Source organism: Sebastes fasciatus, chromosome 9 (assembly GCF_043250625.1).
Source record: "Sebastes fasciatus isolate fSebFas1 chromosome 9, fSebFas1.pri, whole genome shotgun sequence".
In the NCBI taxonomy this organism is placed as follows: Eukaryota; Metazoa; Chordata; class Actinopteri; order Perciformes; family Sebastidae; genus Sebastes; species Sebastes fasciatus.
The window spans coordinates 8,941,049-8,968,221 of record NC_133803.1 but is presented as its reverse complement, the minus strand read 5'-3'; the positions used below and the strand labels follow the sequence as shown (position 1 = coordinate 8,968,221).

The window sequence follows — 27,173 nt, the reverse complement described above, 5'->3', positions numbered from 1 at the left end:
GCGTGATAGTTATACAGAAAAAGAAGAAGGTTTTGGAACGAGAATGACGAGACGTAGTGATAGAGACACTAAAAGTAAAAGGAGATTAATTAACAACATTAATAATCTAAATATTATTGTGTAGTTGATACTGCAGAGCTCGAGGTTGTGCATGTGTGGTAACAGATGATCGCTGCCAGTAAAAGCAACATTTCACACCCCCTACATGGTGATGCAAACACACACAGAAAAAGAAAAAAAAACACAGGTCTGGATTTTGCAAGAGAAAATAGATATAGTTGTCATCTTCATTGTATTCATCATCAGGTGTGTTTACAAATGTGCTCATGGTACACAGCTCACAGCGAGCCTCCCACTGACAGTGCAGTTGACAGCTTCACATACACAGACACACCCGGAAGCATCATATCACAAAAATCCTACTCATAGATACATCTCTGTCATATATTATGTAACATCTGGTAAACTATGTGACTCATGGCACAGTCATCTCCTGCACAGACCGTGTTATCGGCACACACAGACGCCGCTGCCATTGTGAACACACCAGTGCTGGAGAGAAAGGAGTCAGTGTAAATAGTCATCAAAACAGTCATGGTGCACATCGAAAACGCCAAATGACTTCTTGTTCTGTGTTTTTCTTATGGCATTACCAACAACAGAGGGGTTGGTAGATTTAGACCTAATGTTAAAATCCAACAGTTTGTAGTCCTGCATCATCATTTTTGGCTGTTTTTTATGAATCCACTGGCAAACAGTCACATATAGATGTTTCTCTGAGGGGGGCGGTCTTTGTGGTGATTGCGGTTGTCTTCATGAAAACGGCGGTTATCAAAATCCCTCCATGATCACTCACTATCTTCCATACGCTGGATTTTGGTCCATCATCACCGACTCCTCGACTCGGGATGAGCTTATTTTCACTGAAAGTTTTCCATTCAAAAACACGACCCACCAAAAGACATTTTATTCTCATTTCAGTGCCAGCATATTTGTATTTTTCAATAATATCCATAAGAAACACATTTCCCTTATCGCCCTGTAGCTCAGTGCAGATAAACACTGTGAATACAAAAACTCTTGTACTTCTTAAAACACAAACTTCACCTGCAGCTACTGCTTATTTACACAAACTGCTTGTAACTTCAAACCCTCATTGTATGGTTGTTAATATTACACTGTGATTGCATAAAACCATTACTCATCCATATGTCTGCAGAGGGAAAAAGAATTTTTTAATCAGGTCACTCGTTGTTACCGCTCGTCACCGTGAAATGAACAAAGCACAAAAAAAACAACATTTTAATGTGTTTACAGAGGGAAAAAAAACAGCTGATAGCTTAGCATTGACTGCTGTGTTCTTCAGTCCTTTCCTCAGCTTAGAGAGAAATGCTGCTCAGTGCCAGCGCAGGAAAGTGGAGCGTGTTGCCTTATGATGCTACAAACCATCGTTGAATCTCACTTTACAGACGTTCTAAAGACGCACAGATGAAGGGTGTTATACAGCGGTGACTAATTTTCTAGGTATCAAAAGGTTTTCATTTTTTGATGAGTAAATTAGATTTAGAAAAGAAGCCAGTTCAGCATTAAAAGGTGACCTCTTTGCTCAGGTGCAAGCATGTGCAGTAATGCATTACGATGCTATCACTAGAAAGCAGCGCTACTGCCAAAACGCGCAAGCAATAGGTTTCAAAAAGGCAAGTGAATGCAACATTTTACATTTTGCATGCGTTGAATTACATCCCGGTTGTATTGTACATCGGCTGCTACATGGATTGGGAGTGAAGTTTTTTTTCTCTGTCCATAAATTAAAAAAATATTATCTACATATCCTCCATCTCAACAGAGAAGATAATTTCTGTCACCTCCGGACTGCATCTGACATCAGTATTCAGTGCTGTGGGAATGTTTTCAACAGTAGATGATTCACAAAGTTGACCCTCACCTCAGAGCAGTTTAAAAAGTCTTTGTGCTGCTTTTTCTCCACTGCCTTCTGTACTGTAACAATGCCACATCTCAACGTTTTGATTATATGGAATACATAAAAATATGGGTTTTATCAAAATGACACATCCATCAGTTGAAATAAAGGGACACCAATCCACTAGACAACACAAGATTCAAACCAAAAATACCTTCTAAAGTTATGGAAATTCATGCAATCTGTAATGGCTGAGGTCGTTGGGATGGTTTCTTGTCCCTTGGATTTAAAGGTCTGGGCCTGAGTAAGACTCAAGTGGTCTGAAAGTGATCCATGCATGTGCCACCATCGCTTTGTATGAAATGTATGTAGAAACAGGAGATCTGGATCACTGTCGGAGCACTTGGGGGACGGCTAGTTACAGAGTTATTATTACTGCTGCTCTATGACTATCATTGTAATGATTATTACCACTCTGGGCAACGCACTGACATCAGTTCAATTTTAGGATTGTGGTTCACACAGGAGTTATATGGCAATATGCAGCCGCTTCTTCTGACGGCTGTTGGTGTCGAGAACTCATATCACTTAACACTTAGGTGCTGAATAAATCTCAGAGATATATTTTTAGATCAAAGATAGAAATAAACACACTCACAATGACCCACACATGCGTACTGCAGATGCGTGCATGGATGCCATGACGACGCCCATACACACGCACGCACTCACACACACACACGCTCTCACACACACACACACACATAGACGCACGCACACTGAAGTTACTCTGCACTACTTTCTCATACTCTTCGGTTTCTGACACAAGTCCTTTTTTCTGAAGTTGTTTATTCCAATAATCTCTGTCCTCGTCGCTTCTTCTCTCCAGAGTGGCCCTGTCTCCGTGGCTTACTGCTGATGTTGCTTCAGGCTGAAAACAAAACACAGGAAATCATTTGTTAGTCTTGTTTTGCCTCTGACACAAACAGATCCAACAAGACAGGGCTCTTTAACCACACAGCCCTCTGGGGGAAAGATATTGTGTTTCTGCCATGCTCCGTCCTTGGGAAGTAATCTAATTTACCTGTAAATCTCATGTCTCATGCCATTCTCAATATAACAGAATAAACAACTTCCTCATTGCTAATGCATCAAGATAAATGTGCAGTCTATGTCGCACTGCAACCCAGCTTTCGCTTTATTTCCTCTGCTGCACCCGAAAAAGGATTTCCTCTCGCCGGGAATGACGGCTCCGCTGCAATGTATGTGAAGCATTAACCAATAATCCTGTTTCACAATCTTCTCATAATTACAGCCGTCTATTACGCCTTCTATCTGGCTGTTCCCCAAATTAAAACAAAGGAGAAAGATATGAGCATAAACCCTTGTGTTTAAGGTGCAATAATTACTGTGGATTTGGCCTTTATCTTCGGCTGCTGATTGTTTTTCATGATGACAGGCGCTGTGGCTGCATTCTGTAGCTTTATCACCGTGAAACAAAGCAACTCTAGAGGCAAACACGGCACATTTAATTAAAGCAGAGAGATAAGTTGGATTGAAGCTCATGCCAAGCAACACCCACCTAATTGAGTAAGCATTTTTTTAGTGAAATCTATTTGGACCCCCCCCTTCCCCATAGGACAGGGGGATTTAAAGGCAGTAAAGCTCATCTGCAAAGTAGAACTGAAACAACAATATCAAGCATGGACTCATTTATTCTATTGCCTGATTGTTACAACATAAATCCTAACCTCACAATAATGCGCATGTAAAACAATACCTTTTTCATCTTGGCAGCTTTTTGTATAATTGTTCCTCTTGTTAGATTGAGAAGCTTTTTTAACTTTGTTTCGGGATGCAGTTTTGAAATGTTTTCTCCTCAGTATGAGCTTAGCGCTGTCTGGTGTTGCGTTTGTTCAGAGATATACAAACAAAATCAGACACACATAAAGTGAGAATAAGATGTTTGTCTCCATTTGTGGCCATCAGTCTGATCCTGAGATGAAAAGTCGTCCCCCAAGCAGCACAACAAATTCTGCCATTTTCATCACAGTCCTTGTTAAAATGCCACTCCTCCGTTGTGTCCTATTTGTAGCGTTGCCCCACACACACACACTTCCAACGCTGAGACGGGGAGAGAAAGAGGGAGGGATGCACAGGCACCCTAGCTGTCAGCACCTATCCCGGTAATGGCTGTTAAAACAGTGGCCTCTCCACCCTGTCTGCTCTGTCAGGACTCATCTAGCACTTTGGGCTCTGTGAGGGGTGGGATGGCGTGACTCTAGTAGCCTGTATTGTTCTCTGGGAGGGGACAGGTAGGACAACAAGAGGAGAGGAGGAGAGGAAAAACAGTATGGGGGCAGAAAGAGGGGTCAACGATGGAGGGAGAGCCAACAGTGCGACCGACAGTCTAAAAAACAATCATTTTCAGTGTACAATGATATAAAACGGAGGAGCGCAGCAAATTGTCATATTTGAGAAGCTGCAACCAGAGAATGATTGGCATTTTTTTTTCTGACTTGTAAGGATTCATCAATTATCAAAATAGTTGATTAATTTTCTGTGGATTTAACTAATGGATTCATTGAATAATAGTTTCTGCCAAATACTGATTTTCCCTTATCAGCTTGTTTCATATGAAGTTTTTTTTTAGAAAGGTAAAGAGGTGAAAATATCCAATACTCACAAGAAAAAAAGAAAATCATTTCGAAAGTAAGAAAAGCACACAGATAAAAAAACATTTACTTATAACTTTTTTATCCCTTTAATCATCTTGGGACTGCTCAGATTTATGTTTGGACCTCCGATTCCTACAGCCCAAGGTCAAACAGTCGAAGATATTCAATTTACAATGATATAAAACAGAGAAATGCAGAAAGTCTTGACATTTTTACGAGCTTGAACCAACAGATGTCAGGCATTTTTGCTTTATGACTAAGTAGATTAATAGATTGATGAGTAATTTATAGACAAATCAATGAATTAACTGATTGTCTCAGAACTTTTGTGGAAGCAGCAGGGAGCGTTAATAATGCCAGAAAAATAAATGTGTTAGATTTAGATTCAGCTCTATACGTTTGTCACAAAGTTGTTCAATAATAATAAATTTGAGCTAACAGATTCCAGCTGCCACTCCTCCCACTGTTATCTGTCATATTGTTTTGAAAATGCCTCTGATTTGGCTGTTTCTATGGGAACAACATGGTACAAAGAATCATTGGACTGTTTTGACTGTGTAGTGAGCGTCGGCTACATACACGGTATTTTCTTGTATTTTGCACATATAGTGCTTTTCATACATATCTTCATATGACACTATTATTAGTATGTGGATTGTACAATTTGGATGCAGTGAGCGTCTGAGCAAGGAGGTACAAGGGGAGGAATAGTAGGAGGAGGCCAGGAAAGGTGACGGAGCCAAGGACAGTGCAATGCAGGGAGGTAGAAGCGTAGGTAAGAGGTGGGGGTGAAAGACGGGTTATGGTCTGAGAGTGTTAATAAATTAATCCAATAATCTGTCCCAGGGCCACACATGTGGGACGTGTGATATATACGAGGACGTGTGAGAGAGAGGGCAGAGAGAGTGCATGTGCCTATGTTTCCAAGGGAAGTGTTTGTGAGGCTGTGAAGGTCACCTTGGCACGCTGCGTGTGTGTGTGTGTGTGTGCGCCAGGTAAACGGAGTCCGACAGTTGCTAAGGGAGCGGAGCTGTGAGTCATGATTCAGGCATGATTCCCCCCCTCTCACCGCCCTCACCTTATTAACATCACAGACAGTGATGCTCAGGACTGTGTGTAAACAAAAAACTGTGTTTATGTGAGTTCTGGTTGGAAGGTGTGAGGCAACACGACGACAAGTGCCTTTGGGGCAGATGAGGAGAGCCGAAGGCAGGCATGTATGTGTGTGTGTGTGTGTGTGTGTGTGTGTGTGTGTGTTCAGGTGTGACAGAGGAGGCATGCGAGAGGAGAGCTGACCGGCGACAGTCCTGAATTAACCTTTCACCTTGCCTCAAGCAGGGAGAGGACGCACACACGCATACTCTACCACGACACACACGCATACACGCAGCAAACCTGCTCTATTAGCAGGTCGATAACAACCATTTGCATTCAGAGATGCTTTACACTAAGCACTGTAATCTGCCGCCCTCTCTCTCTCTCTCTCTCTCTCTCTCTCTCTCTCTCTCTCTCTCTCTCTCTCTCTCTCTCTCTCTCTGTCTCTCTCTCTGTGCCTTTCCCTCTTAAATGTGCATTAGTTTGTTTTGTAGTTTGTGTGTATGTGTCTTCTGTGATACTGATGCTGAATAATTACCAGGGTGAGTAGGCTAAATGGATTGTCCCCGACCTCAGCGTCGTACCCTCGGGGCCTGCCTTAACATCAGCATCAACATCAAACACACACTCATACACAAGCACACGCTATGCACATAAACGCACACAAAGGCAGGCCAGAGGTCGGAAATTGTGTAACGCAAAAAGCAACCAGAGAGCAAAGGCCATACAATCCCAGAGAGCAATGTGAGCATGAATAACATTATACGGGTAGTTGAAGCCACGCAGCGTCATTGGTCAGAGATACATCCCTGCTGACAGTTCCCATCAAGTAAACTGTGCATTACATGGTTGCTTTGTTTTCTCTTCTGGACTCCCAAGGAGTTAATTAGTTCCCTGTTTTGTTTTGTTCTGTTTTTAAAAATATATTTTTAATGCATGTATACTTGGACAAAAACTTTTCAGGCTGGTAATCATTATGTAAAGCCACCATAGCCTTGAGGATATTCTGTACTGTGACTAGGAGCTCTCAAACAGCACTTGTTCCTGCTCAGACTACTGGATACTATTAATAGGAACAATGTTTAACAAGGCAGAGAAGGATCTATATAATAGAACCTGACTGATAGATCAGCATGCTAATAAGCAGATATGATTGGCATTAATGTTGGTACAGTAGGTACTAGGGGTGTCACGATTCTAAATCAGATATCGATCGAAATTAGCTTTCGATTTCGGCCATCAAAATTAAAAGCAGGATCAGTGTTTTTCTTTCTCTCCGCCTCCGCCTACTTGTATACATTTTAAGGAAAAAATCGCTACAATACTCAGGGCACTTCCTGCATGCCTATGGCGTTTTACATTGCATGAATTAGCCTAGCGGCTGGCGGACTTTAGTTGGTTAGTTACTTTTCCTTACTCACAGCTCTTCTACTCTTACTTGGTATAACATCAAGTCACTACATCTCCCGACAGAAGAACACCACAGTTGAGTTTCAGCCTACATGCACGTTTTTTTCTGCTCAACATTTTTGAATCAGAGCAGCTGATATTGGTAGCGAAGCGACAAGCCAGCGGACTGCTGTGTGCCGTCTCGTCTCCCAGCTCTGTGGACTCGAGCTCCGCCTATATGCTCGGTGACACCCATAGGCGACAAACAGCGATCAGAGGACAGAGAGAGGAAAGAGAGGAGAGAAACAAGCGTGACAGTAAATGACAACAAAACCGCATTTTTGTAGATTTCAGCACACTCTGATGCACTGCAGAAGGATTTCTGTTTTGTTTTTGTAATGATTATGTACTGAGGTGGGTCACACAGATACTGATTTTGAAAAGATGCGGCTTTTATATTGTAGACTGTTGTAGTCTAATTTTTGAAACACTTTCTAAATAGAAAGGGAGTTAAGTTCTCTTTTTAAAGTCTAACAATGGCATGTTTAAATTGAAAATCGAATCGTGACCTTCAAATCAAAAGTCAAATCAAATCGTGACGCCCCTAGTAGATACAAACAGTAATTGCAGCACACATTAGGGATGCACCGATCCAACTGTTTCAGTCCCGATACCGTTAGCGATATCTGGGCTTTGGGTATCGGCTGATACCAAGTACTGATCCGATACCAGTGTTTAATTAATGAGCTGTTTGGCTCACTGTGTGAAAGTGACTGGGATCATTCCTTTATGTTTAAAGCAACGTCAGACTTGACTTAAACATCTCTTTCCTAATTTGCTCAAACTAAATGTGACAGATAAATACTTATATGTACATTTACTGATTATTTATCATTCGAATAATAAATCATACACCAGCAACTTGGTAAAAAAATCTTAAAAAATGAAAAGGAATTACAATTCAGGTCTATAATTTATATAGTATATAAACATAGAGCTGAATTGAATGGATCAGCCCCATTGTCAACGATATCCGATCCAGCTATTTGAGTCAGTATAAGGCCTATACATTTATACTTTTAAAACTTGATTAAAAATAACCTCCTTTATGAGCGCAGGCATACAGTCACCGCTGGGAACAGCTTGCCATCATCAGATAATTTACTAGATTTCTTAAGGTTGTAAAAACCAATTCAGCTCCTCTCTGCTGACGGCCTTATGTTCATACTTTAATTGCCACTTTTTTAAACTAGCCATTAGTTTTTACTAGTGGTACTTGAGTCAAGAACCAACATGGGGATTGAGGATTTAATATTCATCTATCTGGTTCAGTTCTGTCCGCTGCCCACTTGTGTGCCTGTCTGCTGGCCAGCTAAGTGCATTGGCTTAATTGCAACACACCGTAAACTGTGAAAATGTTCTGCCAAGTTGATCTAGTTATATCTCTACTGTCATCATCCTGTACAGGTCCAATTACAACAGCCAGTCTGTAGCAACTGTGTGACAGTCTGCAGCCTTTCAAAAAGACCTGCAGCTGACTGTGTGTGAAGCAGATGCATGGTACAGATAAGAAGAGCTGGCAGATAGATGCATCCAGCTGTTTAAAGAACAGAGAATATCTGTTGTTATTTTATGATGACACATTCCTAATGCCAGGGCACAGAGGAGGTCTGAGCACTGTTAGGCTCCAAATGAATATTTATTTCTCTTTTTCTGCCCTGCGGTTACGTATTTGTGTCTTGCACCTGAGTATCTTTGCCTGGATGTGCGCACTTGGTCCCTCTTGTGACATTCCTAATGCCAAACATCTCACATACACATATACGCATAAACAGACGTAGATACACATACACAGTTTTCATGGATGTTTCTTCGGTGAGAGCTAATCCCCCTGCCGCTGTCAGCCGTGCTTTCGTCTCTTCCGGAAAGCTCCTTACACAAGCCAAAGCTCATCCTGAGTGTGAAAGAACACACACACTCGACCCACAAAAATACACACACACACGTACACACACTCAGTCAAAGTTAGGGTGGAAGAGCTTGCGTCACTTTGGCAAAGCCTTGTCCACCCTGTAAACAACCCAGAGATATGAACGGAACAATCTCAATAGCCTCTTTTCCATAAGTACTCACACACACGTTTCTACATGCACACACACATATACACGTAGCGGCACAACACTCCATAATCAGACAGCTTGTTCACACTAATGCACACACGCCTCAGTCAAGGGCCCTCATGTCCTCTTATTTCCAAACTTGCAATGCCTTAGAGGATTTCTAGTCTTATGTTTATGCTGCAGCCAGAGTGATCATGCATGTGTGCGTGCATGAGAGTATTTACACTCTCATATCAGCAGAAAAATGACACTTACCTACAGTGTGAAAGGGGCAATATCTGCTACCATATCCTGCTACTACTGCGTAGATGTAATGCACATTGATGTAGGGATGGTTAGGGTATGTGTGTGTGTGTGTGTGTGTGTGTGTGTGTGAGTGAGAGAGACAGACTTAGCCTGAAGTGGTTTCTAACACACATTTCCCGTATTGTGTTTCACCTGACTGACTGGGTGAAGGGAGAGGAAGTGAGGTCGATGAGCTGGAACCTTTGTTCTTGTTCTATTTTTCCCAGAGGATCGATCCCGCAGTGCAACAGAGCTGGCAAGACTTATTTCCAGTGTCAGTGTTCACCCTTACGGACTTAGCAGAATTCAGCACGCGTTTGCAAAATAAGTCTGCGAGGGCTGTTGCACTGTACAATCTCTCGTGCTTTGAGAGCTCTCTCATGGACTTTTTCACACTTTACGCACACCGTCTGTAAGTGTGCAATCTTGCAGAAGCTGCTTAAGGGAACTTAACACAATCCATGACATTAAAAATCGAGAGTCCTAACTCCTAAATATAATTGGTCATACAAAATTGCTATTCTGCTATTAAACTACATATAAACACAATATACAACTACACGTGAGATATGAGTCTAATATCATGAAATGATTCAGCCCCAATTGTCACATGTTAAGTGATGTTACATTAATAATATACTGCATAAAAGTAGGATGTTTTTTTTTTAATGTAAATCAACTTCCCAGTATGAACACTTAAACAGCCCTCATTTAAATCGTTATGTCCTAAAGGTTGTGAAATGAACTAATAGCTGAATCCAGAGTTATTTTCCTCGGCATAATGAACGTGTATCAGACCCACAATACTGAAGTTCTGCCAGCTTCCTGCTAGCTGTATGCGGCTGTTATAATGGATATATTGGCTGTAATTCATCATTTTTATTATCTTATGATACACCCATGGAATGTACCGTGGTGGATGTATTAATATCTTTGTTCCCAAACAACCGGCTATCGGCCAGTAGCTAGTAGTGCTAGTAGCATGACATAAACAGAATTTAATGTAGTTGTAGGCTATTCACTAACACACAGGCACAACCTCTTATACATCCACGGCCTGTGGTCTATTGAACATCTAGATTTTGGAGATCCCTGACATGAAATAGATTGAGATTGCTCTCAAAATCTGTGAGCTGGATTTTTCTAACTTCCATTTATGTCCATCGCTCACTTTATGCTCGTCTGGGAAGCGGCCGGGCAAAAAAGTTTAGTAAATAGATACGTAAGTAAGTAAATAGTTATAATAGTATGCATATTTATAATATTTTTATTGTTCAACACAGGCCATTTCAGTAGAGACATTAAAATTATGACAATAGAATAGAAATCATTTTGTTTTACTTTTGTACGGCACTTTGTAGGCGGACGTTTTACTGGTGTCCGATAGTCGCATTCAGTCCAAAATGCCAGAAGCGGAGTACTGCTGCTGGGCGCTGACGTTGCAATGGAGCGACCAATTGGATTTCACTTTTTATCAACATATGTTCTTTGCTTCCACTATGCAATTCTGTGTGCTACCGTGTACGATCTCTTGGGAAAATAAAGGCTTGATTTACGGCACAAAGGAGGTACGACAACAATTGCGCAACCAAAACAGGAAGAGGATGGAGCTTTTGTTTTCCCAGGTAGCTATCGCTAGCTATCCCCAGTTACCCCCAGAGTATCAATGTAAGTTCAGTCACTATTCCCAGTAGCAGAAATGGCAGATGGTGGAACAACCAAAGTAACTGTGGAAAACAAAATGCATTGTTTCTTGTGTTGTTGATAGTTGCTGGGCTCTGAGGAATACGGAAAGCGATCTCGTTGTCTTTGCGACAGCGGCGCCAACAATAAAGCCACTAGGAAACGCTGTTTCCACTTTAAGGACACTGAGCTGGGGCTGTTATGTTCTTTCCAAACTTGCCTTATGTCTCACAATCCTGCTCTCCTCTCTTACCATTTGATAATCTATCTTTGACTACAGACGCATCATGAGGTCCCTTTCCTTACCTTACCGAAACTCCTTTTCCTTTAAGATGTCACCAAACTCTCATTGTGTGCCAAAACGTCAGTATTATGACTGAACAGCTGTGCACACGTCTCCACCAAACTTCCTCCACTTCCTGTAAGCCTGTCTGATAAAGGTGGATGAGGTACGTTCTCCCCTTCTATCCAGTGACCTATCAGCAATACCCCTGTAAATCTCCCTGGTACCTCTCTCTGTCTGTCTCTCACTGCCCTCTATCCGTCAATGTCCTGTCAATCCGTCCTCTCCATCCTAAGCAGCAGAGCCCTGCAGCTGTCAGCAACACTGGGTTCACCTCAATTTACACTCCAAATCTGCTCCTTATCTCTCTGGCTCCACTTTTCACTTCAATTTAAGGATATTTTCTCTCAGCAGCATTTTAGTTTTACTTTTTCCTGCTTTTTCCATCTCTATGTTTTTTTATTTGTTTTGCCCCTGTCTCAAAACATGATGTGTCTTTCTGTCTCTCTGCATCTGTGGTGCATGCTGTCTCCCCTGTGTCTATCAGTCTTGCTTACTCTCGCTTCGCCCTCTTTTCCGCTTTACGGCAGTAAAACTGACAGAAGGAGAGAGTTATGAAGCACCATCTTTTCCTTGATTTACAGCCTCTGTGCAGAGAGATTATACATCTCAACAATCACGCTTTTAGGAGTTTAGCTGACGCTCATATCCAGGCTGACTTAGAGTGAGTGAAGAGCTGTATTAGGCGTTCAGTATCTGGCTTAGTGGCATGTGGTAGTTGATGATGCCTTCTGCAAACATAAATTCTGTAACCTTTAGTCTCATCTAAAAACACAAAACATACTTTCCTGCTACTCAACAACATCTCTTTGCGAATATGATAATGCAGTTATTTATGGACATTTCCAAACCTTGTCTTGAAGTTTTGCTGAGAACTTTCTACCAAACTACACCTGACAAATGTCTATCTCTGCTAAGAAAGAAAAACCACATGAGCTTCTGTGCAGTACATCAAGTAATCTTTCAATTCTGTTTGAAAATGTTTAATGTACCTTCTGATGCTTTGACGTCCATAAACCAAATTCCAGTTACGTTCTGTTGTACCGATGTGAGCTGCTATCTCTGCACCTCAGCAAATCACACTGAAGCTCTCTGAATTGACAGATAGCATTCTGGGTATGAGAAAAATAAGTTTAACTGTTGGGCTTCGGGTTAAACTTTCCCTTGAATGTCTTAGGTTGTGCTGTTTTCAGCCCAGTTTGACACAATTTTACCTCTATACTTCACCTCTAGCTTTAGCGTCATTCATTTACACAAATTTAGTTTTTCAGTTCAGATGAGGTTGACCATTATATCAAGAATTGTGTCCTTAAACAAACCATTTTAAATGGAGCACTGCCAGTCCGTTCTCATTCCCAGAGCGTAAATTACGGACGCTTTGTCAGGCCCATCGGACAGGAGAAAAATGTGACAATTATAGCTATTGTCCATTTACACCGATCAGCCATAACATTATGACCACCTGCCTAATATTGAGTAGGTCCCCCTTTTGGCGCCAAAACAGCCCTGACCCGTCGAGGCATGGACTCCACTCGACCTCTGAAGGTCTGCTGTGGTATCTGGCACCAAGCCGTCAGTAGCAGATCCTTTAAGTCCTGTAAGTTGCGAAGTGGGGCCTCCATGGATTGGACTTGTTTGTCCAGCACATCTTACAGATGCTCAATTGGATTGAGATCTGGAGAATTTGGAGGCCAAGTCAACACCTCGAACTCGTTGCCATCCACTTGATGTAAAAGAAAACGTGATTCATCAGACCAGGATACATTCCATTGCTCCGTGGTCCAGTTCTGATGCTCACGTGCCCATTGTAGGTGCTTTTTGGCGGTGGACACGGGTCAGCATGGGCACCCTGACCGGTCTGCGGCTACGCAGCCCCATACGCAACAAACTGCGATGCACTGTGTGTTCTGACACCTTTCTATCGGAACCAGCATTAACTTTTTCAGCAATTTGAGCTCCAGTAGCTCTTCTATTGGATCGGACAACACGGGCCAGCCTTCACTCCCCACGTGCATCAATGAGCCTTATTGGGTCTGACCCTGTCGCCGGTCACCGGTTTTCCTTCCTTGGACCACTTTTGGTAGGTACTGACCACTGCAGACCGGGAACATCCCACAAGAGCTGCAGTTCTGGAGATGCTCTGACCCAGTCATCTAGCCAGCACAATTTGGCCCTTGTCAAAGTCACTCACATCCTTACGCTTGTCCTTTTTTTCTGCTTCCAACACATCAACTTCAAGGACAAAATGTTCACTTGCTGCCTAATATATATATTCCACCCCACTGCCAGGTGCCATTGTAACGAGATAATCCACGTTATTCACCTCACCTCTCAATGGTCATAATGTTATGGCTGATCAGTGTATTGCACACACTGTATTGTATAGTCTATGTAGCTGATTCCTATCTAAATAATATAAATCTTCTGCTCCTTCCAGTGACCAGCATTTGGATTTAGAAACTTTCTGTTCTCGTCTTGCCATCCTTCCCTCTCTGCCTTTGCCTTTCTCATCTTTGTTATTGCCGTTGTTATTCTCACTACACCCACCACTCTCTAACAGTTAACTTGTTTGCAGAAGTTTGGTATGTGCAGCCCAGACGAGTTATGCTCCAGGGCGGATAAATACAGACAATTCAGCTGAAGTGCTTTGACTCTCTCTCTGAAAAAAAAAAAAGACAAAAGGAAAAGAAGAAACAGCCGCAACAACAAACTTTTATCCTGAAGCAACCTTTTATCTAAGAAATACTCCATTCATAACACACTTAATTTCCATTACATTGCTTTTAATACAAAGGGATGCACACACGCCACAACACCGCCTATAACCACGCTCACAGCTATCTCATGGTAAATGCATGAAATGTAACTGTTCCATATCACACTGTCTTCCATGCTGCTGAATATAATTTCCCTCACATTGGCTGTGATAACATTTCTTTAAAATCGGTAATGAAAAACGTCCAAATCTCATTGTGCGACCGCCATTCTTTATAATAAATAACCCTGTTTCCATTATGCTGCCTCAGTGCGCTCCACATGCTTATATGTGTATTAAAAATGAATTTCATTCAGTGGATGTCAGCTGTGCCATTTCACTCATCAGATATTTCAAATGTACCCCCCCGCATCCGACACTGTAATACAAGCAATATCTAATGCTGCCCAGTGGAACTGGCAGTCCTATCAGTTGTTTCCCTGTGTTGTTGTCCACCAAAAAATGCAGTAGAAATCCCGAGGCTATGATCTTCTTGTCTGAAAGAAACCTACATGTTTAAAATAGTCTAATGTTTGGATACATCTGGATCAATAATGATTAATGACAAACCATGCCAACCATGCATTGTGTCTTTAGCCCTCGACAGTTTGTACAAAACGTATTCTTAATTCCTTTAAACACCAAATCCGTATTTTTTTGTCTGAAATTGTGGCACATTTAAAAATAAATACGACCTCACATTGTGTCAATCACGTTAAAACACCAACTCTGAGACTTTCGTCCGTCATTTAAGTTTCCCCGAAAGGTTCGATTTTCTGCATTTTTTCGCATCCCCCTGAAGGCAAAAGAGGGTTGTTTGACCACTCAGAATCACCGTCCGAGCAAACGTTGTCATCCAAGTTGGCATCGGATAAGTTAATTCACTTTGTCTCCCAGTACAAAGCACTTTACAATAAAGAAATAAAAGAATACAGAGATGCAGGATTTAAAGATAGATTGTGGCAGGTGATTGAAGAACAGAACAGCTTGGAATCGGGAATAGTTGCAAAACAAAGGCTGTACCAAAGATTAGACAGTAGTGATGTTCTCTACGATAGCTTCTTGCTATTGTCATTCATTCATTAGCCCCATTTGGGACTAGCGCTATCCATTGCACCCACATAATTAATTCAGTTTTGTCTCGTATTGCGAATTTTCGCAACAGAGGAAATAATAAAACGCATCAGACTGAGTGTGCAAGGTTTCTGTGCATAACGATTTTTATCGGATGACGGATTTAAAAAACGCATATAAAACATGTGTGCAAAGACCTTTATTCTTACTCAACCTGTTTGTACAGTTGATTGCAGGACAGATTTTTACCATTGCGTTATTTTTTCATGTGAATGCACACTGGCAGACAGTGACCATAGTGTGACATCATATGCATCACCTCTATAGAGTGCTACAGGTATGAGTCCTAAAACCCGGAAATGAGTTAGCATTTTAGCACTTCCGGTTCCCCCTTTCTGGAAGTCAATGTATTTTTTTGAATGGGTTTTTTAAGCTTTAGAGATTTTAACATTTAGTTCCACATCAGTAAATATCCCACTCGTGAATTTTGAAGCCTTTATGTGTCAAAATGTGTAAGTATCATCATTGGCTTTTTGTTGAGGGAACCAGGGCGATGCTAACTTCCTGGTTGGCCTACAAATAATACGTCATCCCTGGAACACTCTATAGGGCAGGACAGGAAAAGGAATATGTGTTCAGTTCTAAAAGTGGTTTTGCGTGTTTCAAATGGCCGAACTTGCAGGTGAAAAGCCTTGTCGTCATAGCCTCCTCCGCCACACTGCCTCCCTTATCTCTCTCACTGAGAGTGCTTGTGTCTTTTTAGTCTCAGGGCAATGAAAAGTGGTGTGAAAAATGAAAGACCTTGAGAGTGAAGTTCAAACCTGCCTACTCTCACACCTCCACACACCTGGCCGACCGCTGCACAGAGTGGACGTGATTGTCGGATAGTCTGTTCTGGAAAGTCTCACTTTCTTAGCACTTTGGATGGGAAGCCAGTCAAGCGTTACGTTGTACTCACTTGGTCTGGTGCTTGGAGCCCTGGAGGTGCGCATGGTACTGCTCGATGGAGTTGAGGACCACACTGCAGACACTGCAAGAGTAACTACTGCGCAGCCCTGGAGAGACACAACCACACAGATACAGCGGTTACTGTAAGGGCACTTTCAATAAGTGTGACTCAAAAAAATCCGGTCATCATCATCATCTGGATCATCGGCAGCAGTAGCAGTGAGACCAACATGAGCAACAATTTAAATTTGAACTGACAAGTCTTATTTAGACGGTCTTATTTTTACACTCCACAGCGCGGGGTAATTTTCCTAATTAGAGTGCATCTGGAGGAAGATTTGATCAGACTGATCATTAGCAGAAAGCCAGTTACATTTTTAGATCCTTAGATCATCTGCTCCTTTTTTAGTGCTCATGTGTGTTCGTGTGTGTGTGTGAAGGTGCCTTTTGAAACTTGAACTTCAACAGGGTGAGACGAATTAGGACACTATGGGTTAAGAAAAGAACAGTGCATTAGGGTTGTGTACATGTGTAGCTCTGTGTATCGGTGAATGCATCATTGAGATGGTGCGGCTCAGACACAGATGTGAACTAATTAGAGGGTTTGCAGGTGGTCGAGATGAACACCCAAAAATAGATGGATGAGGATGGGGATACTGACGGAGCAGAGTGGGGTGAAGAGAGATGAGGAGGGGCAGGCGGAGGGTTAGGTAGACGGAACGAGTGAAAAGAGGAACATTTCTGGAGAAGAATAAGATGTGAATAAAAAGGAGGAAACGGAGACGTGGTAAGGATAATGAGTTGTCACACAGCGGCAGTGATGTAAAATGTACGCTGGGCTTTAATGACCACAGGAGAAAACATGACCTGTGTACCCACCCACCCCCAAAAAACATCCTCTTACACATGTGGTAACTACGGCATGGCAGCACAAATCGTCTTTCTTTCACGAGGAGGGCAGAGGAAGCGGGAGGAAATGCTCTGTGTTGACGAGCATAGGCCAATCAGCAACAGGACATAATTGGCTGCGTATTCTTCTCTGTCAGAGATGCAATGAAGTGCTATTTTTTTTTTGTTTTCTCTCATTTTGCACACTGCAGAGCCATCACTGCAGATCTGACATCGGAGATGAACAACCTTGATACTTCAGGGTTGTGTGACAAAACAGTCAAAAACTAATTGCTCGAAGCCCTTTCCCCCCCGCCTGTCCACGCTTCCTCCCCTCCTTGTTTTCTTTTTTTTCATTTTTTGACGATGATTGTGTAATTCTGGGTGTGGTGGCTGAAATTGGGTGTGCTCGCTTGTTTGTGGGTGCCCTTTTCTCTGCTGTCATTACTGTCCTTGAGATTTATGAGTTGTCTGTGTATTCCATCACCTTTCTGACCTTCTGCGGCGGTAATTGGTGAAGCATGTTGGGAGATGAAGTTGTGAAATAGTTAGGAGTGGCGGCAGGTCATTTAGACTGGGCTGGAGCTGCATAATGTGGCATATCTACTCCCTGTTGTCCAAGTTGCTCTGTCTGTTTCGGGGGAGGAGGGGGGGGGAATTAGGACAAACATTTACAAAAAAGCCACGACTGAATTAGTTGCCTGGAGTAAGCGTTGTCTTGGCTTAAATGTTGATATTTTGTATCTATTAGTAGCAGGTCTGGATGCGTAAAAGAGAGGAAAAAAATAAGATAGTACATCCTCTTCTGCCAAAATGTCATTACTTCTGTTCTCTCTTAATGAAAAGGCTATTAATTGGAAACGAGATAATTTAGCAAAAGAAATAAATGATAATTCTCTCACTCGGTCTCCTTCCCCTTTTTCTTCCTCGTAATTCTATACCGCTGCAAGGATTACACAAAGAGGTCTTTTCTTGTATACACGATTAAGTGTGTGTGCGCGCACACAAAGGCAGCTTCCCTGCTTTTAGCCTGATTGATGTCACCTCCCCACTGCCTGGCCGAGTAGCTCTGATGTACAATATGCTGCAGTTTGTGTCTGTGCCAGATAATGTGCGCGTGTGCCAGTCTTTTGAACATAAACACACACACACACATGGCCACATGCACAGTGTCTGTGCATGTGGCCATGTGTGTGTGTCACTGTGCTTTTGGTTAATAAAGCAGTCCCGGCATAAAAAAACACTGTGCCCTAATCCATGTTAATTACATGCAGGGAAAGTGTGTGTGCGATGCAACTGACAGCATGCAGCACTGGGTTGTGGATGTGTTTTTTTTGGGGGGCATGAGCAGTATTTGTGATGGTGCTCTAAGCCTTGTTAATTACACAAGAAGATATGCCAGGGAGAGAGAAAAGAGGGGGTGAGATGAGCTGAGGCGGTGGGTGTGGAGCAGTTTGGTGACTGTCGTTTAATGCACAGAGTCCTCTGGCATTGCTGGCACTTTTGGTATAGAGACGCCTAAATGCTTGTCAAAAAAGTAATGAGCTGCATTATGCGCACAGAAAATTGGGGAAATGTTTTTCTTTTCAAGAGCCTTGTTGCAAAGAAATGTAACATCTTCATGCAGCTTCAGAGTCTGATATATGTGTAACTAAGTCTCAGCTCAAGCAACATTAATGACCCCGCTTGATGTTCATGGCTCTTTCCATTAGGACGCTGCCAAGCTCTAACTGCAGCCTTTTGTTTGTGACTCTCAAGGGTTTATAGGTCGTGGTCAGCGCTGACGATGGTAAAATGTAGTGTTGCGTGAACATTGTTGGTTAAACAGTCGGATGGTTTTAAGATGCAGAGGGAGTAAATTAGCCTTACACACTGTACAACCACTGCTTAACATCAGGTCACATATGGATCATTTCAAGGTAGAGTTTCCTCTATCTTCCCCTTCCTATGGGGCCGGGACTGCAGATGAGAATCTCACTGTATGGTATTCCTCTGTAGTTTTATTCACAGAGGAGGCAGGCATAATAGTTTTCAGAGCTCCTTGGAGCCTTTGTGCTGTGGTACACCATTAGTTTACCATGCGCTTTGCAAGATTAAAAAGGAACTGGATCCAAAAAGAGGCCCATTGAGATGCAATCAAAACCAACAGCCTGCAAAGCAGAGGCTTGACAGTACGTCTCACTGGAATATATCACAAATACCATAGCACAGAGGGGTTGAGCTTCGGGTGAGAGTAGGATTGAATCCAAGTGGAATTTTACCAAGCAACAAACTTTGAAGGACCTATAGAGAGACTAATTAGTTTTGCAGAGAACGTGACAGTAATTGGAAAGACTATCAGTTTTAGACAAAAAAATGATCATACACAAAATATAATGACTGGATTCTTCTACATTTTTCAGGTTGACGCCAAAGCTCATTAGTTTGTTTGTGTTGTTTGTCCACTGTCTCATCTTAACCAATTAATCATTCCTCAAAGTAGACTATAGAATGTATTGAGGCTGGGTATTGTTTCAACATGCTTGATGTGTTGATCAGTACCAATCGGATACCTGAGTTTTGGGACTGATATCAAAACCGTCCAATAAAACTTTTCAATACCTTAGTTTGGGAAATATAAACATGCTTTAACCCTTTTTCATTGAACTAAATGCCATACTGCTTATGTCATCATTGTGAAAGCAAGTAAATAATTGAGATTGATAGAAATACAGTATGAAAGATGATATGGTTTGAAAACAGTTGCTTATTTACACATGTAGTTCACACAATGTAACTGATGATGATGATGATGGTGATAAGTGTATGTCCAATATTCGCTCTCCACCAACTCCTGAGGGAAATATTGAATTCTTCAGCTGTTAAATGCTCCAATTTGTTCAGCAGCTTGTTGCTGTCTGTCTGCCAATTCATAGGTTTCAGTCACGTGACTGGTGCAGAGCCTGGAAGGCAAAACACTGTTCCAACTTTGCAGCCAATACTGGGAACTCCATAGAGCTACCGCAAAAGCCTGTCAAATCTTTTTTACAACCCACGAGTGTTTAGAGCACCTCTCAAATGAGGAAAAACAAAGATATATATATATATATAAAAACCTTAAGTTGTAGGCATGTGTGACTTGTATACAGTACCTGCTCATTTAAGTGGAAGTAGACAACTTTTCACCTCCAAATCCTTGATCATAGCAGAATGTCATAACTTTCACCACTGCTCATTTTAGAGAGGCCGCCGCAAGAAAACCTGTTCTTTGTTTATGTAATGTGCGTTTAGATTAGTTTCCTATAAGCTTCGCTTTCACTATGCAATTCTGTCTGCCACTGGACACGATCCTGGGAAAATGAATTCTTGCTCGCTTGCTAGCGTGCTAGCTATGATCCATTGTCTGTTTGATAATCTAAATAAAGAAGACGTTTTCTTGCGGCGGCCTTTCTAAAATGAGCAGTGATGAAAGTTACTATATTCTGTTATAATCAAGGAGTCGATAACCAAACAGCGTTAGCTAGTGTAGCTAGCTAGTACCGGAGCTGTACGTTGGCGATGTTTAGCTACATAACGTTATATCTTGTGGAGACTCCATCCCTTATACTGCTGCCAAGATGAAAGTGTAACATTACAGTTATCAGTTCTTTTGATTTGGATGGGTCACTCATGCTTTTGTTTGAGAGGCCAAAGACAATAAATTAATTTTGGTTACTGCAGTCAAGCTAGCTGTCACTCGCATCACCGTGGTTAAACCAGCCGCCGCTAAAGTTGGAGACAAACACAGGCAGAGCAGACGTAGTAATGTAGTTCGCGAAGCAATATCTGGAAAATGATGTAAATGAAATGAGCTGGTTTGACCATTGAAATGGGAGAGACAGTTAGCTTGGCCGTAGTCATTGGTTGCATGGGCGTTCAGTTTCAGTCAGTGTAGTCCGCTAGTATGCTTCTCGCCAAGGACGGCAGCATATCTAACTTAATTGCACAAATCCACATTCCTCCCCTCTGGGTTTTCATTCTGCACAACCCAGGCTTGTCCTCTCTTCAGTTCGTGAATCAAATTGAACAACAACTATTTCATAATTGGTCTAACAGTGTTGTAAAAGCTGAGCTGTCATTAGCGGACGGTGGAGTGCAGCTTTGTTTTTCCCTCCAGGTGGGCGTTCCCATAGGGCCGTGACGTCAAAATTCAGTGTGTTCAGCAGAGCTTTTTTGTTGAAAACAGGTGCATCTGAAAACAACACTGATGAGAGCTGTGAGAGTCAATCAAAACACTGAAGTTACTAAGTTAACGCTAAAATGCTCCGTAGAGCGTAGAGGAACCGCAGTCGGGTGATAATTCTCTGTAGTTTTTTCACTACAAGTCACCCTTCTCGCTAGTAGTCATTTGAACCATCGTTGACATAAAGATATTGGTTAGTGCAGCTTTAAATAAGACCTTTGTCTAAAGTTAGGAATTTTTAACGTCAATCAGGAAATATCTGATCAAAGAATAAGTAAACAAGCCTAAGAATGAAATGCCAATTTTCAATACTTGACACTTTTCAATACTTGATGTTAATGACACATTTCGGTTGATACTCAAAAACTGTTGAGCTTCGATACCCAGACCTAGTTCAGATGTAGGATCTACAATGCCTACAGTATATCTTGTTTATGTGTGCATGTATATAAGCTTGATTTGCTTGTGCGACTGTGTCACGGCGAGTGTTGTCTCATGGGAGTGGAGGTCAACTCTGTCTCCCAACTCAGGCACAGTCATCAATTACACACAATTTTCTCTGCTTTGGTACTTTACCCTCTCTCGGGCCCTCACGCATACACACATACGCAAACACACACACACACACACACACACACACACACACACACACACACACACACACACACACACACACTCCAGTCCTAGACGCTTATCTCACTGCTTCTAATTATCTACTGAGTCTCCAGAGAGCGGAGACAATGCGCCGCATCTGTCTTGAGGGGTTTCTACCCCTGTCGTGATTTATGTAAAAACACAGCCGTGTCAGCCAGGCTCCATCCCACGTCAGTAGCCACCCCCACCGCAAGTCCCTCGTCCACCTACGTAATCCATCTCCAAGGGTTTTGTCTGGCACCTAACCGTGGAAAATAACGACAGCCTCCCCTGTGCCCTGTCCGCGCAATTACACCAGAAAAAATCCAAGAGTAAGAAACGGTGTTGATATAAATGTCATGGGGATTTTGTGAAATGTATCGGTCGTGAGAGTGTGAAAGCGGGGGGCAGCAAATAGGGGGAGAGACAAAGAGAGAATATGCAAGTACAAGTAAAGGTCAGTATCATCAATAGGACACAACCAGACAATACAGCGAGGCAGGCTCTCCAGCCATAGTTCGGAGAGAGAAAGAGAGAGGAAATATTGGTGTGTAAATAATTCACCTGTGCCTCGTGGGGAGCTAATGAGGATGACAGATGAGACATGACGAGAGATCGGAGCCCCTAGTGGTGTACACACACACACATTTACACACAAAACCACCACAGAAACAACAGGCACGGACACAAGACAGAGTACAGCAGCACGAAGGGGGTAGGAAAAGAATAAACAGAGTGTAAAGAGAAAACGGTTCCACAACGGGAAAAGGAGGACGAAAGGACAGAGATGAAACTTGGCTGAGACAGAATTCCTCATTCCTCCCCCCCTCCTCTCTCTCTTAGCTCAGCTGCCACCTCGCCTTCGACCCTCCCTCTGAGATTACACCTGGCACACCTGTGACTTCACACCTGAAGTGGTGACAAAAGCCAATCAGATGTGAGAATCTTTCACCAATGGAATTGTGTCTTGCTGAAGAAGAACAAACGACTGCTGACAACAGAGCCGTATTGCGATGAGCAAAGTGTTTCAGACTCAAGGCACCAGAACAAACACTTGATTGATGGCACATATAATAGATCACGTCAGCGGCGAGCTCAATCAGAAATCTTAAACCAGTTCATTGCCCTTGAAAAGAAGACGGGTAATAGATTTTGCAGTAGAGCATCGCTGAGTGCAAGTATCTTTGATCAAACAAAAGGAAAGTCTGACTTTTATGTCTGCTATATAGTTACAATTGTAAATGTCGTCTGTAGTTACGTATATGCTGAGATTTGGAGTCAAAACCTCCAAAAAAACAGCTGAGGTTGTGGGATGTGGGTCACAGTGTGTGGATGGAGAACGATATCCAACATGACACCACTTAAAGCCTCTAAGCCAGTGTAGGCGGCAACATGACTCATGCTTTTAATATGATTGGCTTCTTGAGATGATGGTTTGTGTCATGGCACCTGGAGCACAAAGTGAACGGCGTGGCTTCAGCTCACGGAGGACTTGAATTCTCTATGCGTGCGGTACGAGTGCGTCAAATTTGAATGCGTGTGCAGCGGAGGTGTAGTGTGGCACTAATGCTGCATGTTGGGCTGCGTGTCGCAGTGGGATGATGTTAGACGATCTCACTCATAGGAACCAGAAAAGGAAAAAGCACTTTCTGCGCCAAAGACTATTAATAATTTCATTAGAATACCCTTCTGGCATAAATGTGTGTGTGAGCATGTGAATCAGTGGCCTCTTGCTGCTACATTTGTGCGTGGAAGTGTTTGTGTGGGAGAGGGGAGGAATAAAGGGGGAGAGGAAGACATAAAATAGTAATTAAAACCCAGGACTTGCTATGATAACTGTAACTTGTTCTCAGTTTTACCAATTAATAATGTACTTTAAGAAATAATTTCGGTTTACTTAAGTTCCTGATTGTAACATGCTATGTGGGACTCATGTTCAAACTTCAGCGGAAATATCAGTGTGTTGTTATTTAGCTGCCTGAGCGTCTGCACTGTGTAGCGTATTTTCTCCCAAGTATGCAGTATATACAGCATGCCAACAGAGGTCCCATTACTTTTTTTTGACAGTCTAACACATGGCAATGCTAGTACTACGAAGTGTGAAAGCTGTTCTGTAATATGAGGCGGGCTGTGAACCCAGACAACCGACATGGAAAGGGTAGACTGTGGCAAACAGATGATGTGTCAACGTTTCAGTTGGGCTGAGATACACCGGTAATTAGGGAGAGACAGCTATTAGCTTGTGATGATGGATGAGCTCTTTAATTTGATCTGCTTAGGGTCCAACCCTTAAGATTATTTACACAGTTAATGTCTTTCAAAGAGTACTTTAATGATTGAGTATTATATTTCCATTAAGTTGGGGATTAGTGCTGGGTGCCGGTACTCAATACCTTTGAGGTGTCAACCGAAACAACCCAGTACCGAGTAGTATTGAAACTTCTCCAGTCAAACGATACCTGCCATTGATCCTTTTTGTGCCCGGATCTAGAAAAAGATGACTGCTTTGCTTGCAGCCAAGCATTGGCTGCAAGCAAAGCAAAGCAATCTCCTTCCGTTTATTGCGACATTTGATTGGCCCACTATTACAGCAGCTGTATGGGTCATACAGCCCGAATTGCTTGCCAGCACTTGGCTCTGAACACGGATATCTCTGAGCCGACAGCTAGCAGCTAACATTGCTCAAGAGCGCTGACAGAGCTAACACTTAACATGAAGGGGGGGCACTGGAGGGTGGCCATTAAGGTTGTCCTGCAACTGTGGGTTGGGTGACGGCATTATTAGCCAGCCAGTGTGACACACGCAGCTTCCATTTACATGATGGGAATCGAATGAAGTACTCTATTGGTATCGGTATCACTTTAAGGGTACTGGTATTGGCACTGGCATCGTCATTTTTTAAACAATACCCAGCCCTATTAGGGACTAATAAATCAATGTTCAGAGTTGATTCAGCAGACGCCGAGATATGCTGATTTATAGTCCTTAGTGTCCCTAATAAGGGTCAAGCCCCAGAAATGCTGTTTCCTACAGGTACAATAATGCAACTCAATAGCGTCTTCTCGTTGGATCCACACCTGTTAATCGTCCATGTGTTTCAAACTACATGCCCCAGTTTGTTACGTAGGCTTTCTAATAAAAATCTATAGCCTCCAAACCCAAGCCAATATATCTGGATAATGTCGTTAAAGCTCCTTCAGAGCCACAAATAACATTATACAACTGTTTCCACACAGACAGACTTTGACATATAAAACTGGAGTCCCTCTTTAATTCAGGAAAGTTCACATTATGACGACCCTCCCACAAAACTATAAAACTTTACAATTCTGCATCTAAATTTAAAGAAGGTATTCCAGCCATCTGTGGGTCATAAAGCCTTTACTACAATGGGACAGTAGAGGGGGTTGATCCAAGAGAGAAGCTCTGGACTGATTTAATGGAAACACATTTGGTTCAAGGACACAGGAGAAAGGCAGTAGGTCACATAGAGCCCTTGTTTTTATCCAAATGTCTGGTGACTGTGATTGAGCCGATCGTTACATTAACGGGGTGATGGTGCTAATTTTACCCGTGAATAACTGGTGTGGTTTACCTCAGTATAATATCTGTGAAATGTACACCACATTGAAAGGCATAGGAACATTTCAGAAGTCCACCCTCACTGCCACAGATCTTGAATGTGATCTCCCCCTTATCGTCTTTCATCGTACAAAGTCGTAACACCCCATGCTGCCCTTCACTTGTCGCTTGTGTCGGGCGCGGAGCCAAGTGGCTGACCTGTGCTCTCCGTGGCATCCAGACTGCCCGCTAGCTGCTCCAGGAGGCGTGCTCTGGCTGCGTTCCTGCGGTGTTTCTTGCCCTCGTAATGCTGCTGGGCCATCAGCGGGTTGTTGAACCAGGCTCCGCACAGGCAGCAGTACTTCCCAGCCTCTCTTCCGCCGTTCCCGCCGACCACCGCCAAAGGCCAAGCCAGGTCAGGGGGAGGAGGGGGGCACGCGGCGGGGTCTGTGGGCAGCGGGGTGGAAGGGGAGGAATCTGGGGTAAGAATTGAACAGATAGGAAGTAGAGACAGGGGGTGAGGGATTGCAGAGGGAGGATGGGGTGGGGAAAGAAGGAAGAGATTTGGGAATCATATTAACATAAAATCAAAAGCAGATGGAGTTTTAAGGCGAAAATGACATAAATGGAAACTAGTGTCATGACATTACATTAACATGATAATGTTAATGCATTCAAATTCGCACAGATGCACACACTGTCTTTCTCACAGACACAGATGAAACACACATCGTACATTTGAAAGCTCTAGGTTTAGATCGCACTGATTGAGACTGAAAGCAAAGAGCAATAGATTGCTTCGGGCCACATCTGTGGAACATAGACGGCGGTCGGGAGGGAGCCATCAGCACCCCAGGGACCAGTCTGCAAGGGCTTTCTACTGAACGTCTGAATCTTACAGCTTCATCTTTTTGTTTTAACCTACATCCTCCTCTCCTCTCCGCTCCTACATCCTCTCCTCTCCTCTCCTCTCCTCTCCTCTCCTCTCCTCTCCTCTCCTCTCCTCTCCTCTCCTCTCCTCTCCTCTCCTCTCCTCTCCTCTCCTCTCCTCTCCTCTCCTCTCCTCTCCTCTCTTCTCTTCTCTTCTCTTCTCCTCTCCTCTCTTCTCTTCTCCTCTCTTCTCTTCTCTTCTCTCCTCCCTGTTGGGGGATGAAAAAAAAAAGGCAGACTTCCAGGTGACCTGCTACTCGTGACACGACACTGGTTACCATGGTGATTGCCCATTAATAGCCAACAGGCACTGACTTGTCCACAGGACGCGGTTGTGGCTCACGCAGCGAAGACTGCGTATGTGCGTGCGGCTGCATACGTGCGTCTGTGTGTGCATGTGGGTGTTTGGGTGGCGGATTGAATGTATAATCCACGCTTGAGCAAATGTGTGAAGGCTTGTATGTATGTGTGTGTGTGTGTGTGTGTGTGTGTGTGTGTGCATGAATGAAGCTCCAGAATAGGCAGCTTGTGTGTGTATAAGGTACAGTACGTGTACCAAAGACATCATCCCTGCTCAAACTGTTTATTTGATCACAGTGAGGGGGTGTTAGGTCCACAGCCAAATTGTGTGAGAAAGCTCATAATGCCAGATGGCTCGTCCAAATGTGC

At 42.9% G+C, this 27,173-nt stretch overlaps 1 protein-coding gene across 2 annotated transcripts in view; it reads right to left on the bottom strand.

Moving 5' to 3' along the window:
- Window positions 1-252: 252 nt before the first annotated feature.
- The window catches only part of LOC141773786 (zinc finger matrin-type protein 4), a 60,868-nt gene continuing 33,947 nt past the window's right edge, over window positions 253-27,173 (bottom strand). For both annotated transcript variants that reach the window (XM_074645837.1, XM_074645838.1), the window contains 3 exons: window positions 25,794-26,051; window positions 16,302-16,398; window positions 253-2,852 (listed from right to left, as the gene is read on the bottom strand). In XM_074645837.1, the coding sequence (XP_074501938.1) occupies window positions 2,831-2,852; window positions 16,302-16,398; window positions 25,794-26,051 (377 nt within the window). In that variant the 3' untranslated portion in view covers window positions 253-2,830. The remainder of the gene's footprint in view (window positions 2,853-16,301; window positions 16,399-25,793; window positions 26,052-27,173) is intronic.